At 39.8% G+C, this 16,882-nt stretch overlaps 1 protein-coding gene across 1 annotated transcript in view; it reads right to left on the reverse strand.

Moving 5' to 3' along the window:
- The window catches only part of LOC107284491 (vitamin D3 hydroxylase-associated protein), a 32,931-nt gene extending 22,104 nt beyond the window's left edge, over positions 1–10,827 (reverse strand). The window contains exons 1-4 of the mRNA XM_015812557.1: positions 10,562–10,827; positions 6,141–6,254; positions 2,685–2,825; positions 944–1,077 (exon numbers count right to left, since the gene is read on the reverse strand). Coding sequence (XP_015668043.1) covers positions 944–1,077; positions 2,685–2,825; positions 6,141–6,254; positions 10,562–10,771 — 599 coding nt within the window. The 5' untranslated portion in view covers positions 10,772–10,827. The remainder of the gene's footprint in view (positions 1–943; positions 1,078–2,684; positions 2,826–6,140; positions 6,255–10,561) is intronic.
- Between the last annotated feature and the right edge of the window lie 6,055 nt (positions 10,828–16,882).

The raw sequence follows: 16,882 nt of genomic DNA on the forward strand, positions 1-16,882 counted from the left end.
CACTGGAAGTTTTTAAGAAGAGACTGGACAGCCATTTGTCTGAAATGGTATAGGGTTCCTGCCTGAGCAGGGGGTTGGACTCGATGACCTCCAAGGTCCCTTCCAACTTTATTATTATTATTATTATTATTATTATTATTATTATTATTATTATTATTATTATTATTATTATTATTATTATTATTATTATTATTATTATCTCTCTTTGTTCTTTGCTTCCCTCATTCTAACTTTTTACAATATAAAATGCCCAGGAATCAGGCTTTTGTTTTGAAACACCCATGCATAAGAAATAATAGAAACATTCAAATGCAAATTTCTATTGTCTATGCTAGGTGCGGATTTATCATACTCAATATCAAGTTGAGGAAGGCTTTTCTAACAGCTGAGCCATACATATCTAGAGTGAAACCCAGGGCTTTCTGATAATTAAGTGACCAATTTCATTGATTAACAAATGTTTTGCCACTATAGTGGAAAACAGCCATACAGATTGAGCTAGACGTTACAAATGATAATTTAAAGAAGCAGTCCAGTCTATATGGGGTTTGGGTTATGCTGATTTTGCTGTCATATAACTCATGAAAGGCAGCCTTCTCTTCATGTATTTTCATGCTGGGTGAATATTCTGAGAGCTGCTATTTAATACATGAAGGAGGGGGCCAGATTGGAGAAAAATGAATTAAAACATGGTTTCTCCTTCTTCAAGAAGATAAAAACTGTTTTAAGGATACCCAATGGAATATAGCTAAAATCTAGCAATCTTTTTTTTCCCCAGCAAAAAAATTATACTGTTCAGAAAAGGCTACTTTTTAAATTTGATTACAGGATATTATTAAAGTGATGGAAGGACCATCAAAATGATAAGCCTGTTTTAACAGATTAGAATCCGTTGTTGCTTTTAAGAACTACGCCTGCCCCCCCAAAGTGAGCAGATGCTTACTTTAATATGGCTTGTGACGTGTTGGTCTTTACAAATGGAATTGCCCCTTGTTTCTTGAGAACTTTGACTATTACAGAGTCATCATGCTCAGGACAGTCCAGAAATTTCACTAAGCCAAGTGAATTGGGGTATCCCTTTAAAAAAAGAGAAATAAAGCAAATGAGGAGCTTTACAATAAAAAAGCGGAGCAAGAAAATGTGAAGAACAACATAATCCAAATCAATAGGAAATGCTATCAAATATCACTTTGATAAAAGTCTACCATATCTAGGCTGGATGACCTCTTGATGGAAACAGTAAATTAGAACTTTATGTTTTTGTGTTTATGTGATCTAGCTATCTTCTGGATTTTTGGAACCCAGACATGGTAGCTCTAGCATTCTTCCTTTCCTCTAAGCACAGCATGAACATACCATAAAAACTGTTTTTGTTCCCCTGCTATATTCTCATGATACAGGGGATGCTGCAACAGTTGTGTGAAAAAAAATGTCACAAGTCACTTTTTCCAGTGCTGTTGTAACTTCAGATGATCACTAAATGAACTGTTGTAAGTGGAAGACCATCTGTAGTGTCTTCTGTTCAGATCCAAAGCAGCTTAAACACATCTTTAGCTGTTCCAGGTTTTTTTCTGTCTTTTTCCAACATATTTTTTTTTTGCTATGGATATTATCTGCTTTGTTGACCATTAGGAAGTTAACATGGTCAGGAGTATGGAGTTCCCATGTGGTTTTTCATGAAAAAGACCATCTTTTAGACATGGATTTAGTGCCCTTTTGAAAGAGTGCTAGTCCTGTGCTACACAGAAAATCAATTTAACTAGGACAGGTAGCAGGTTCTGCCAATTGTGTGTTATTTTCCTACCAGCAGGTGGCACTTGGGGAGAAGGGAAATGAAGCCAGGAGATTCCACCAAGGAGATGCTCCCTCAACAGTAATGTCTCTCCATTAAAAGACAATAGCAGAACTGGCTGAGAGCCTTGATATATAATTGTAACCAAGGAAGTTATTATTATGGAATCGATCTGAGGGATGAAAATAAGAACCTGGTGGATAGGGTTGCCAGGTGTCCACTATTTGAGTGTACAGTCCACTTTTTTCACATTATGTTCACTATTTTTTTTCACAAAATAGTGGACATTTTTTTTATTCAAAAGCTTTATGATGAAATGGTACGTAATCTAAAGCTGTACAGTCTACTTTTTTTACTACTTAACACCCCCCCCCCCGCTTGTCCGCTATTTTTTGGAAGCAGACCTGGCAACCCTACTGGTGGATGGACTGCAAACAAAACTGACAAGCTCACCAAGGTTCTATCCCCCCCCCCCCGGAATCAGGAATACTGATCACACCAGTGTTTCTCAAACTTGACAACTTGAAGCTATGTGGACTTCAACTCCCAGAATTTCACAGTCAGCCTTGCTGGCTGGGGCACCCTGGGAGTTGAACTCCACACACCTTCAAGTTGCCAAAGCTGAGAAACATTGCATCAGACAATCTTTGCAGATCATCAGACTTCTGCAAGCACATTTGGCCTAAGGTGCTTACAGAACTCTTGTCAATTCTTGCGCTGAATGCATCAAGATGGAGAAAGGAGCTGGGTATGCTGAGATGCTGAGGGCTGGGCTTAATTCGCTAATTTTCCCCAGCCCAACTTTGCCAAACTCATCTGAAGGCATAGAACTTAAGCTCCTGAAGCATCGCGCTCCCCCACCCAATTGGTGATGAATAATTTCCAAGAGTACCTTGCAAGCAATGTTTTCCTTGATGCTGACAGGGACACCATAGAGTAACCCTTTCTCTCTCTTTTTAATTTCTCGGAGCTGTTCTTCACACTCTGGGAGAAAGTCTGTCACACAGTTGATTTCCCGGGTTACTGCTAAAGCCTTGATGCAAAAAGAAGAAAAGCAGAAGAAGGAGGTGGTCCAAGAACCAATCTGAACTTTTTTTAGCTGTTCAGAAAAGAATTCTATGGAAAATGGGCTTTTTTCCCCCTGCCTATACTTTGGTAGAAGGCATGCAAATTAAATAAGGACTGGGCAACATACAGTTGCCAAGCTGCACAATACAAATAATTCACCTTCATAATCCTGGTTTTGTTTTTTGTTTTTTGACAGACATCAAAACCTGAGCTACTTTATTTGGGCTGTGAACTGTAGAAAATGGTGGCATGAAAACAGCTGCATATATTTTATTTTAGGTTTGTGGGAAGTCAGCCCCCCCCCAAGAAGGAAATATTAAAAAGGCAAAATATTTCTTCAAAGGATCTTTAAAAGACAGAAAAGCATGCCCAGTTTTTCTTAATAGCCCAAGTCTCCCTTCCCCAAGCAGAAACCAGTTCTTAGAAATGTAGATATCATAATCCATTCAGGAAGGTTGGAGCCAGGAAGCTGGAGCTGGGATTAGAAAAACAAAGATCCCTAGAATCAACAAACCCTCACCCAAAAAAATCCAACACAGGACATAGCCATCAGCCACAGGTCCAGGGAAGCAGGATATGATCTTTAGGACATAATAGGATTAACCCACCACCATCAGAATACCAGAAAAGCACACTCAGACTCAGGTCAAAGTACATGACACATGAAATACAAAGCCTCAGACAGGAACAGGAAACAACCTTAAGAGCTACAGAAGGTATAAAACCCCACCACTTCCAGCATCATGTGGTCAGCTTTCCCAGAGCCACATTGCTGTCTGGCTCTGCCCTTCAATAAACTACAACCTTCTTTCTAAAGCAGTCTCTATTTGTTTATTCCCAGTTGGACTGGACCCTGATGAAGATGTTTCATTCAACAATTTGGCACCCCAGATGGGGCTCCAAGCTAATCTCTCCAATGGACTGAAACTGGTAAGCCTTATCTTGCCAGCAGCAGACCCCTTGTGTCTGTGGATGGGTTTCCCAGGCCCTGCCCATGTGGAGTGAGGGTAGTAAAGGAAGTTTTGAGTTTGAATTCAAGGGCTGCTTTGGAAAGAAGGCAAGTACTTCTAAATTTTAACTTTAAAGCCCAGGGGAGCGAGGAAAATGTGTGTATGTCTGTGGGCCCCAATCCCAATCCCAGTTGAATTTTGCTCCCTCTGGCCTTTCCTAACCGCAGAAAGGATCTGTTCAAGTAACAGACTCTGGAAAGCCTGGGGGTTGGGCCAGAGCGCAGGACCTTTTGTTATGGAAAAGGGAGAGGCTGTGTGAAAATGGAATGGAATGAGTGAATGAAAGAGTCGAACCTGGGCAACTGGCTGAAACCACTGGTCAAAGTTCCACTCTTCTAGGAGGGACACACATACTCTGCAAAAAAGTTAATGCAACAACCCCGGCCAAAAAGACTCCCCAGAATTCCTGTCTTCATTTATGTTTTGCAACTTCCCACACAATAACTTTGTCCCAACAAGTTTTTTTCTGTGCTTTCCTTCCTGAAATGAAGAAGGAAAGAGGCTCAGCAGGCCCAGGATAAAAGATCGCTACCTGCTGGCTTTTGGAGAGGAAGCAGAGGCTTAGACAAAGCAGGAAAAAAAATAAGGCAGAGGGGAAAAAAACCCCAACACTGTTGAAAAGAAGAATAGACACAGCAACCAGAATATAATAATAGCTAAAGCAGTGTTTTTCAATTTCAGCAGCATTTAAGATATGTGGACTTCAACTCCCAGAATTCCCCAGGCAGCCATTTTTTGTCTAACATAGTCTAACCTGGCTCTGCTGCAAAGTTTAGTTTTGGGTGCTGCACATTTTTATTTTTTTCCTTCTGTTTATATCTCAACGTTTTATATATCCTGTGCAGATTAGATCATTTTTTCACAGATGTATCATTTTATATCCTAAGTTTATGTCTTTGTGTATTGCCCAGAATAACCAATATGCTAGGTAATACTGTATAAGTACAATAAGTAAATTCCCAGCATCCAATACACTCAAGTATCTTTTTGGTGCACATATGCCAGTACTTTCCACCTGCCAAGCAGACAACTGCATTCATTCAGTCCTTGATCATCTCTCTAGAAGTCTCAAAGTCACACTGTTCCAAAAATGGAAATCCCTTGTAACTTAGCTGTTAGGAGTTGTAATAAATCTTCCACAGCTGAAAATAACTCCATGGATCACATAAATCAAAGGCCCAGGGCCCTAGATTCAGGGAGCTAGGAAAAGGATAACAGTTCCTCTTAACTCTTGAACTGCTGAATGAAATTTGCTTAATTGGGGCAGGTTGTACAATTGGGGAGGGATTTGAAGCTGAATTGGACTGAGCTTCATTTATAATGTCTGGGTAGGAGTGTGGACAAACAAATGTATATGTAGAATCAGTGCTTTTTTTGTAAAAAAAAAAAAAAAAGGTGCTGGAACTCACACACATCATACAACCCGCCTTGCCTACCCTACAAGGTTCCATCCAAAAAAGGTGCCGGAACTCCATTCTGGGCATTCTATGAGAAAAAAAGCACTGTGTAGAATATTGTGGAAATGAATTTAGCACTGTAACCTATTAGCTTAGCCAACTTTCCCTCAGTACATGTAAATTAAATAAACTGGCTTCTGCATCATCTCCCTGAGTACCATAAAGCCTATGCTATCTTGAGTACCAGAGTATCCATGTTTTCTTGACTGCTTCAGTTTCAGGGTCCCAATGCTTTTGAGGATTCTGTTTCCATGGAGACTCATCTCTGGAGATTTATGCTGTTTTGGTGATAGGTTTTAAAAAATATGCAAATAGGTTGAGGGTCAGGCATGGGTTCACAAAAGCCAAGAGCACCAGGCTTCCTGTTCCTCAACAGTTTTCTTGGGGAACTGAAGATGCCACCTACCCCCTCCCGCAAAGGTCAAAGTAAGCCCTCAAAGTTTCCTGTGCAGATTAAATCTCAGCATGGATTGACTAAAAAACTTGGCTTGATTAAATCCCTCACTTTCTCCTAGCGAGACAAAAGAATAGATAATCTTCTGTCCATCATATATTCCTTCTGGGTCCATTAAAGCATCATTACAGCAATCAGCTTCTAGTTATCGCCCACTAGTTCAGATTACAGAATCAGGGAAAGGTACAGAGTTAGAAGGGATTTTAAATTCTTAGCTTATGCCCAACTCAGTAGTAATATTTATGGTGTGAGATGGTTTGTATTGCACAAAGGATTTTGATGTTTGTAAGATAGAAGAGCGGGTGTTGTATAAACAATGCATATCCATATTGGAATTTAACATTTAAGGTCACCCTTACCTTTTCAATATGGGTATATAGAACACTTTCTGGAGACAAGGTGCCATCCTTTAACTTTGCAGCTAGTTCCACAAGAGAAAGAGATAGGATTGGAGCAGCCTTTATTCCTGGATTCTACAGCAAAGAACAAACATATTGCTGACAAATTATTGCAAAATGGGCACCTGTTAGACCAGTGATTGCTAAACTACATTATGTGGATTATTAATGATGCATGGAGGTTCACCAGCTGGCCCATCGCCCATATTCCCCACCATAATCCCCACATTCCCTACCCATAATCCCCATCTTCACTGCCAATCAACTGGCCAGCCTTGTTCAATCTTTTGGATGCACTGCAAGTTAGCTAGCCTGTAAAAATGGTTCAGTGGCTGAAAACTGGTTTGCTGGAGCATAAAAGTAGCAAAGTAAATGCTAAAATTTGTAAAATGTGCAAGAATGAGCAGTTGTTATTAGGGCATAGAGTATAGTAAAACACATTTTGTAGGAAAATCAAAATTGACTATTTTTTTACTGCTTCCCTATTAAAAAGGGAACCAGTAAAAAATAGTCAATTTTGATTTTCCTACAAAATGTGTTTTAAAAATCTTTTAAAATGGAGGAAATGGGGAAGGAGCATAAAATTGCCACAATAATGATTATCTTATTTGCTGAAACATGTGAACTCTCGCCCTCTTAAAAATAAAAATGTAGGAGGAGAATGTTTAATTGGATGGTCCCCAAATTTCCTAAATGTTTATTTTGTGGTCCTCAATAGCAGAGAGTTGAAGAAACACTTTGTTCAATCATTTGTTTGTTTATTCAATCAATCTATTTTGAGGCTAACTACAGCATCATTGGGCAGCTTAACTTTTTTTAAAAATAGCTTGAAACAAATATGTTTTAGATCAGGATATTTCACCATGGATTAATGTGCAAATTTGCACCATTTAGCTAAAAAAAAAACCCTAGCCCTACCAAAGGAACACTTTGTATTGCTTTTATTTATTTAAGAACAGCCTTAAATTTGATTCTTCATGAGAAACTATGGAGGAAATTAGCCACAACATCCATTGATCCTCATTTTCTCTGATTCATAACTATATTACATTAAAATACTACAATGCAGATGGAGGCTGTTGTAATGGTGGTTTAATCACCTTCCTCCTTATCTTCAGAGGAGTCAAACAGAGCTATATTCTTACCCCTTTATTATTCAACTTGTATATATGATGTCATTTATACAGAAATAAATAACTGTTTGATCATGGCATTGAACCTTTTTTTAAAAGTAATAGATCCTCCATGGCATCGGACCTGGTTACCTTCGGGACCGCCTGCTGCCTCAGATTACCTCCCATCGGCCTGTACGCTCCCACAGAGAGGGTCTCCTCAGGGTGCCGTCAGCCAGACAGTGCCGGCTGGCGACCCCCAGGGGGAGGGCCTTCTCGGTGGGAGCCCCCACCCTTTGGAATGAACTCCCCCCAGAGATCCGGGTGATTCCGGATCTCTCCTCCTTCCGCCGCGCCCTCAAGACGTGGCTTTTTAAGCAGGCAGGACTGGCCTAAGTATTACTTTTAATTAGTTTTCTATTGGTTTTAAAGGATACTAATTGGCCTATTGCAATATTTTATTTTAATTGATTTTAAAATGTGGTATGTTTTTTGTATTTGTTTATTTGTTTTTAACGGGCTGTAAGCCGCCCTGAGTCTGCAAGGAGAAGGGCGGGGTAGAAATTTAATAAAATCAAATCAAAATCAAGTAAAATGGCAAAGGAAGATAAAAATCTTCATTTTGATATTCCAGTTTATTACTTTTTAGCAAAACTTCATTTAAGGTTGTTTTTTTCCTTTCCTTCAATTATGTTCAATTCTCAGAGACTACCAGGACAAGCTCCTGCAGTTTTATTGGCAAGGTTTTTCAGGAGTCGCTTGCCAGTGCCTCTTTCTCAGACGGAGAGAAAGTGATTAGCCAAGGTCACCCCAACTGGCTTTCTGCCTAAGGTGGGAATAGAGTAGAACTCATGGTTTCCAGCCTGGTGCCTTAACCACTACCCCAATCTAGCTGTCATCGGTTATGATAGTATTTCAATACATTAATGAATTATGTACAGACACATAAAGAGAAGTTTTTAAACAGCTTTGTTTCGTAACTAATTATTCATCTTGACACAGCAAGGCAAAGATCCAGTTTTGCCTCCATTAGATCTCTGGTTTCAGCACTTCGCCTCTCCTGCCAAAAAAATGAGGTCAAGCGAAAGTAGGTTGGGAAAAATATTTATACATTTCAGTGATTGCTGTTCCCAGTCTATGTAAAAGGCAGCCCCAATCAGTTTGCCTTCTTTTCATTTCTTGTGAGGCGCACGGCCCCCATACTCAACCATTCATTTTATTTTATGATAGGGTAATACATACAACACTGACAGTACTTTTGTCCCGCTTTTGTTATCAGTGTTGATACTTGGGGCTTTGGACTGAATCCATAGTGGGTATAAGACAGATGGGAAGGATCTGCTAAGAATTTGAAAAGGGGTCCCTGGGAAGGGGTGATCTCACAATACAAACCTAGGTTAAAAGTTACTATTCTCCCACCTAAAGATGGCAGGAAATCAAATGATCTGTTCATAAGAAAGTGCGCTTTCACCTTTTTATACTCCGTAGTTCCCCGGTTGGAATGGCATGTGAGAATGACCTTGGGGGATAGGAAGAAGGGCTTTTCAGCAGTGGAGGTTTTTAAGAAGAGATTGGACAACCATTTGTCTGAAATGGTATAGGGTTTCCTGCCTGAGCAGGGGGTTGGACTGGAAGACCTCCAAGGTCCCTGTTATTCTTTTACTCTATTATTTTCATACTTGCAAGATCGTTATCAGCCTTACAAGGTTGTCCAGGCATGAAGCACACCTAGAAGTACCAGCTCTAATTGTACTATAAGGTTACACTAACAGTATCTTGCAAGTGTGAAAGTACACCACTTCCCCCTCATCTTTACAATTCAAGAAACTAGGGAAAGTTCCTTCTGAGATGTTTGCCACACCCCCAATCCTTCTGTGGGCTCATCTGCCTCTTATTAGAGTAGACCATTGCCTAGTTTGGGATTCTTCACTCTGTCTCCCAAGGCACATTCTGTCTCCCACATACCATTACACCAACTGGGATTCACTGGCAATGCACAACATTGGAATCCAGGCACGATGCTACAGCAAACCTTGTTTTCTACAACCAGTTAAGCTGCAGCCCACATAGTCTCACTTTTATGAAAGTAAAAAGCATCTTGTATCTCATTGTTAGTCTTTCATTTTCTGTTTTCTCTCCAGGTTGCATGTAATCTTATCAGCTTCCAATCTTAGAGCCTCCAATTAGGATTCCCCCCCCCAACAACCATCAGTAGCTCTGTGTGATATAAATATCTTGATACAGAGAATTCTTCTTTATACTGAAACATAATGAAGGGAGCAGGAGTTCTTTCCGAACTAGGGATAGTTCTTCCTGAATTCTATGTTATATTGCAGGATGAAGGCTACTCAACATGCTATACTGGATCTCTCTCTCTCTCTCTCTCTCTCTCTCTCTCTCTCTCTCTCTCTCTCTCTCTCTCNTCTCTCCCTCTCTCTCTCTCTCTCTCTCTCTCTCTCTCTCTCTCTCTCTCTCTCTCTCTCTCTCTCTCTCTCTCTCTCTCTCTCTCTCTCTCTCTCTCTCTCTCTCTCTCTCTCTCTCTCTCTCTCTCTCTCTCTCTCTCTCTCTCTCTCTCTCTCTCTCTCTCTCTCTCTCTCTCTCTCTCTCTCTCTCTCTCTCTTTTTCACACACACACAAACACACACTTTTGTACAAGAAGAAAGACAAGAGGCTTGTTCTTCGTGCCTAGGCATTCTGACCTCAGCATAATCCTGGCATATGTCAATGGTCACTAGGCAAATGCTAAGCTCAAATATCCACTGGTTTTATGATGGATGATTTGTTACCGTCCTGCTGAAAAGTAGGCAGAGACAGCTGCGTTAGGGGGGCAGCCTAAATGCAAGAAGAGAAGGCAAAAGAAATCTTATGCTTCTCCCGCCCCCCCCCCCTCATGACACAAAGTATGTGTGAACATTAAGAGACTCTTAATGTTAAATAGGAAACACAGAGCAACAGGAACTTTCAAAACTAAGTTTAACCAAAAGATATGGAGAAGAAATTAATTATAGCACTGTACAAAATGTGCAGCAAACCAGTACTTTCAAAGATCAAAATAATTACTTTAAATATGAAATAGATCTTGGCAAGCAAAGTACCGTATCACCACTATATAGTATATGCATATTTATTTGCTTAAGCAAGGCAGAAGCCATAATGCAGAGAATATGGGTCAGTGAGATATTTCGCATGTGAATCTGTCTTAGTTATTTTCTAAAATTAGGAAAAAGAAGGAAATCTGATTCTTTTTTTTTTAAATGCTGTAATTAATACCTGCTGTTTAAACTGCCTTGCTGCCTTCTCCATTCGCTGAAACCCAAGTTCTCGCTTGGTCTTGAATTCATCAAGTTTCTTCTGGACCCGTCGCTGGTTCATCCATTTGAACATCAGAATAGCAGCAGCTGAGCCACAAAACAAGCCTGAGACAAGGCGCCTGTCAACCTCAGCCTCTGGAAAGAGCTCCTTAACTTTCTCCAGAGCCATAGTGTGAGATTTTCTCTCCGTTCAGAATCAGGAAAAGCTGCTAAGACTGTGTTCCCTGGAGCTAATGGAAAAGACAGAGAAGAAAGTGGGTGGTGATTCTTAAGCCCACCCAGATGCTGTCAAGTCGAAGCAACTGACAGATAGAAGCCTGTCTAATAAGGAATTAAGAACTTCCAGAAAAGTATCTCCATAGAAGAACCTTTCAAGTGACATTTGTTGACTTAGCCATCACAACATTCCGATGTACTATACAACACGTCACTTTAGAAATATAAGATGATCCACTTGTTCCATTCTGAATTCCACCAAATGTTACTGCATGCATCCATCCCTAGAGAATAGAAAGAAAAAACCCACCCAGATGCTATGGAATTTGGTTTTCTTTTGTGATCTCCTGGTCTAGATATGTTTTCATAGACTAGATATTGCTAATGACAAAGGATAGACCTATGCAGCAGATCCAACAATAAAAAATTCTACCATGAACTTTGGGCCTCTTTCATTTCTAAGATATAGCTGTGATATTATTTCTCTTTAACAGACTTGCTTCTCTGTGCTCTTTCTAGAGTGACTATTCCACTGCATAAACACTCTTATTTTCTATGGGATGGCATACCAATATTTCAAATCTGAATGTATAAAAAGTATCTAAAAAAACAAGGTCATGATGGCTATTTGAGGGGTACACACACACACACACACACACACACACACACAATGTGACCAGCTATGCAGTCATCAGGATGATCAGGCAACTAGAATATTTTTTAGTCCTTTTGTTGTTGTTGTTAGTTGCGAAGTTATGTACGACCCATTGCGACCCCATGGACAATGTTCCTCCAGGCCTTCCTGTCCTCTACCATCTTCTGGAGTCCATTTAAGCTTGCTTTGTTGCAAATGCCCATGTTCTTTCTTCAGTTTGCCTTTCTGGGCATCTCGCCTCTGCAAGAATTTGGAAACAGCCAGGGTACTTATGGCTGTTAATCTCAATCCATTTCATCCAAATCCACTTTGAGTTTTATTTTCACCACCCCTCATTCCAATTCCAATTGTCACGTTTCCAGCTTTGTTTGATGATTTCACCCACCACTTGTTCTATCCCTCAAAAAAGGAAATGTTTATTTCTTTTAAATCTTAGACCTTCTTAGGTTTCTTAGACCTTCTCCATATATCAGGTTGCAATGTCTTTCGTAAAAAAATGAAAAGCATTTCTACTTGCTAGAAATAATCCCAATTAAAGTTAGAGGGACGTCCAAATAGGCATATGAAGGATTGCACCATCAGTTTCATACTAGCTTTGCTTTTTTTTCTTTTTCTTTTTTAAAGAAAGGCAAATGAAGATGTGGTGTGGCTGAGAAAGCTGGAATTAAGATCCAAATTTATTTCTTTTCAAGGAGAAATAACCGGATATGAAGAAAAATAGTTTTGTTTTTCTGTTTGCTACACTGCATCTAGTTCAGTGGTTCTCAACCTGTGGGTCGGGACCCCATTTGGGGTCGATCGACCATTTCACGGGGGTCGCCAAGCAAGGCTGTCCGCCATTTTTTTTGTCCGCCATTTTTTCCCCTTTTCCGGCGGGTGCCTTACCTCCCTTGGGCTGGGCCAGCTGGTGGTCGGCCTGCTCTGTCTCTGCCGCTTGCCAGCTACGCCTCGGCCGGCACAGAGGGCGGAACCACGCATGTGCGGTGCTCCCGGGCAGGGAAAGTCCTCGACTTACGACCAGTTTAGTCCTCGACTTATGACCGGTTTAGTCCTCGACTTACGACCGGTTTAGTCCTCGACTTACGACCGGTTGGGGTCGCGGCATTAAAAAGGTTGAGAACCACTGATCTAGTTGGAGGGCCATTACAGCAAAAGCATGCAGAAGGGAGAATATTAAAAAAAACACCTCCAATCTGGTAGTCACACCCATGTCATCAAAGCCCATATTTTTAGGTGGTGTCATGCATAGGATATGCTAAAGAGACACATGACTTTTTTGATCTCTCCTGCATGCCCCACATTACAGCAAATGTGCAATCTCATGTAATGTCAGAAGGAATACATCAAATGTAAATCCTTCTGTATATGTGTGGCTTTTTTCCACAAGACAACCATAGTTTAGATTTATTTTTGGGCACAGATCTGTAACACTGGAAACAGTTCCATTTACTGGATATGTTTTTTCTTCTTCTGAAGCTATTCAAGACTGCACATTTTTAAAATAGATGAATTATTTGCATTAAAAAAAAAACACGTAATAGTTGACCCTGCCTGCAGGATTACAATCTGCTAAGTAGACCAGAACAAACTTCTTGGCTACAGAGCCAGCTTTCTTCAAGTCAAAGCAGTTTAACAGGCTACATTTTTACTGACCAATGAATATTCCTACATTTGTTCCTCCTATAAATGCTAGCAATAATAGAATGAAAAAAATATTGAAGAAATGCCACAAAACAGATTTGAAAAATTCTGGAAGAATTTGTGAAAAGATTTAAGTAGTTTTTGTGTTCTGGCAAATGAATCCAAAAGTAAATGAAAATATTTAAGAAGCACTTGCTAATTTTTTTTAATACTAATTCTGTAGCATTTACATTTAAAGACAAAAGGGTGTCAGTATTTTTACTTTTCTATCCATGTGGCTTTAGAAAATGGGTGCCTTATTGGAAAAGCTAAAAGACCAGGTTAAAGACAAATTATTCTAGAGAAAATATATTCTATGTGATTCCAAAGAGTTGATATTGACAGTTATTTATTTACACATTTTTGCTATTTGTTGTGGATTTATGATGACTTTCCCAGGAGGGGAAAAAATTCCATAAGGAGGCTCATTAATCCTCATTAGTTCTGCATTGTAGTGTTTGTTAGCAATTATACTGAAGATAAAATTTGTTTCTGCTTCCAAGTCAGTATTCAAAAGGCTCCTTCATGCATTTTTCTTCTAATCTCAGTTTTGAACATTTCAATTTCAGGTTCTTGTTCACAACAGAAAAGTGATCCTGGGAGAATGATACCACAGATAAACAAAAGGATCTGTTTAAGAAATTATACATGGATAAATAAAGGTTGAAATTTCTGCTATGTACCTCAACAACCATATTTCATATTGTGGATTCATTATTCCTCTAATTAGGTAGAATACCACCAACTGCCTACATTCCTTTCCCCACCCTGGAATTGAGATTACATTTCATAAGCTATTTTCCATCTTCCCTCTCTTGTTTCTTTCAAACTCCCACTCCTAAATTCTTCTCTCTCCATTAAATAAATTCCATGTCCCATATCACCTATTCTCAAACCCAAAGTGAAATTTAATTCACTTCCATCTCTGCTTGGTTGAGAGACACTGCAGGTTCCAACACAGATAAAACTCTTTTCCATGTTAGAGGGTTCTTTAACCATCCATATCTTGGGAACTTTGAAAAAGTACTGTGACTGTCAACCAAAGTAGTACATGTATAGAACCAAAATAACCCTTATAAAAATAATATGAAAAAGCAGAATTTTTAGAATGTCAAGCACAAGCCTCCAATTGTTTTGAAGGGTTAAAGCAGGGGTAGTCAACCTTGGTTCTTTTATGACTCGTGGACTTCAATTCAGTTTATGACTCAGGAATTCTGGGAGTTGAAGTCCACGAGTCATAAAAGAGCCAAGGTTGACTACCCCTGGGTTAAAGATACCTCTTACAAATCTGTGGTGCTTTTTGTTTATTCTGCATGAAATTGCTGTTTAGAGGTCGATATGTCTTGCTACTGGAGGAAGCCTTCTCTTCCTGGGGAGTTATTATACCTACCCTATTTGGTCATTTTTCATCATAGGCAGTATGTAGCAGTAAGAATACTTGACATTGACATTGAAAAAATGAATGTATACGTATTTGACTTTGTGATTCACTTCATGTTCCATGCAAAACATTCCTTCAAAATGCTGTGAAACAGTGGCATGACTGCAACACTTGGCTGGGGGAAGTAGAGCTCTGTGTGGATGGTGTTTTTTTTTAAAAAAAATACTAAATTGAATCACTATTATTAGCAGTGAATGCAATCCTTCTATCAGTAGATGCAACCTTCTCCAATTTGCCACCTTCTAAGCACGTTAGAAGTGCAATTCTCAGAATTCCCAGGTTGTGATCCCAATACACCTGGAGGATGCCAAATTGGGAAAACTTGTTTATATTACAAGGGCTACCCATTCTAGTTTGATATACTTTTTCCTCTGATTTACTGACTTGAATGAAAGCCAGTATCCAAATGCTAAAAAGAGAAAAAGGGGGAAAGATAACCTGATACTGTAAAGTGGATGTCTGCCTCATTTCTCTAGAACCACATACAGAAAGCCAAACACACCAACTACCAATACCAATTTTGTTTGTTTTCATTATTTCATTCCATATATATTGTATAACAAAGTTGGGAAGGACCTGGGAGGTCTTCTAGTCCAAACTCCTGCTCAAGCAGTAAACCCTATACCAGGCATGTCAAACTCACGACGTCACGTGATGTCACGCAATGTATCGGGCCGGTTTTGCCATTGCCGGCAATGGGGTGGGCGCGGCTTCCACATGACACCCCTGCCCTATACCATTTGGGACAAATGGTTGTCCAATGTCATCTTAAAAGCCTCCATTGATGGAGCGTATACAACTTCTGGAGACAAGCCATTACACTGATTAATTGGTCTCACTGTCAGGAAATTTCTCCTTAGTTCTAGATTGGATCTCTCCTTGGTAAGTTTCCACCCGTTGCTCCCTCAGGAAATAGTTTGTCCCCCTCTTCTCTGTGATAGCCCCTTAAATATTGGAAGTCTGCTATCATGTCATCCCTAGTTCTTCTCTTCATTAGACCAGGGCCTTTCAACCTTTTCACAGATTGTACCACTTTTAGGACATGACAATATTTGAGTACCACCAGTGCTTAGCAAGGTGTCAAAACTTGATGATTAAAAAAAGCTTCTGGGGCTTCTGCCAAGCCCACACAGTCCCGCAGCTCCAGCTGCCTCTCCCTCAGGCTTGGGTCACTTCGGCTCATTCCCCTCCCTTGCTACACTTCTCTAGGATGGTCGCGTACCACCTGCCATGCCCCAAAGTACCACAGGTGGTACGCGTACCAACGGTTGAAACTCCCTGCATTAGATGACATTGTGGCCCAGCAATTTAATACATTACTTAGAAGTAGGGATAGGTAATAAGTACATTTATTTTTGAACAATGTACAAAGTGACTGAGGGCTCATTCCCAACCTTAGTTAATCTTTAAAAAATCTTGCATGCTTACAGCAAACTGGCTTTTCTACAAATAGAGAGACATTTTTCTTTTTCAGAACTTTTTGGAAGGACCACATAACTATAAAACATTACATGATCATATCAGTCTTATTCAGTTGATATACTATATTTGGTATATAAAATCTGACATAAAAATGGGCAGTCTGTCCCCTCAGAAATTCCAATAATTACTGTGAACAGGCAATTCTCCTGAGATACAACATAATTGTATTTAGTGGGGAGCTTTCAAATTCATGTCTCCACATGAGCTGAAATCTAGTAACTGGTAACTTCATGTGAGTTACCTCACATAAAAGCATTTATATGTGTCCAAGGATTCCATGCTCTAGACCTTTTACAATATTTGTGAAGAGTGCCTCTCCTGGGATCTCAGCAGTATGACTTGAAGGGAAGAGTTGCACCTGGCTTCTCATGCATTTAATTCTACCTGTGAACACATTGCCAGGATAGGACTATCCATATTCCAAGAAGTGCTGGAGAAATCATCTGCAAACAGCCCATTAAATAGTATCCATCAGACACTCTATTCAGTGTTAAGTGCCTTCTCTCTTTATTGACATCTGTCCCTTTTGCTGGAGAACTTCAGCTGGGCAATCACAGGATATGAGGGCTGCAAACAATCTATGAATTGTCCACATTTGCCTAGACCAAACAAGTCCTTTCTCCAAATTTAATCTGCCAATGTCTTTCAAAGTCAGTCAATGTTATCTATGGCATTTATTGCCTGTTTTCACACACAATGTACAATATAGAGAACTTGTGCATTTTGATTCACAATTTTAAACTAAAGGTGAGGGTGCTTGTGTACCAATTCTTCTCCCTACCACAACCAAAATAAATATCCGTGCA

Source organism: Protobothrops mucrosquamatus, unplaced genomic scaffold (genome assembly GCF_001527695.2).
Source record: "Protobothrops mucrosquamatus isolate PMUCROS unplaced genomic scaffold, P.Mucros_1.0 scaffold95, whole genome shotgun sequence".
Taxonomy (NCBI): Eukaryota; Metazoa; Chordata; class Lepidosauria; order Squamata; family Viperidae; genus Protobothrops; species Protobothrops mucrosquamatus.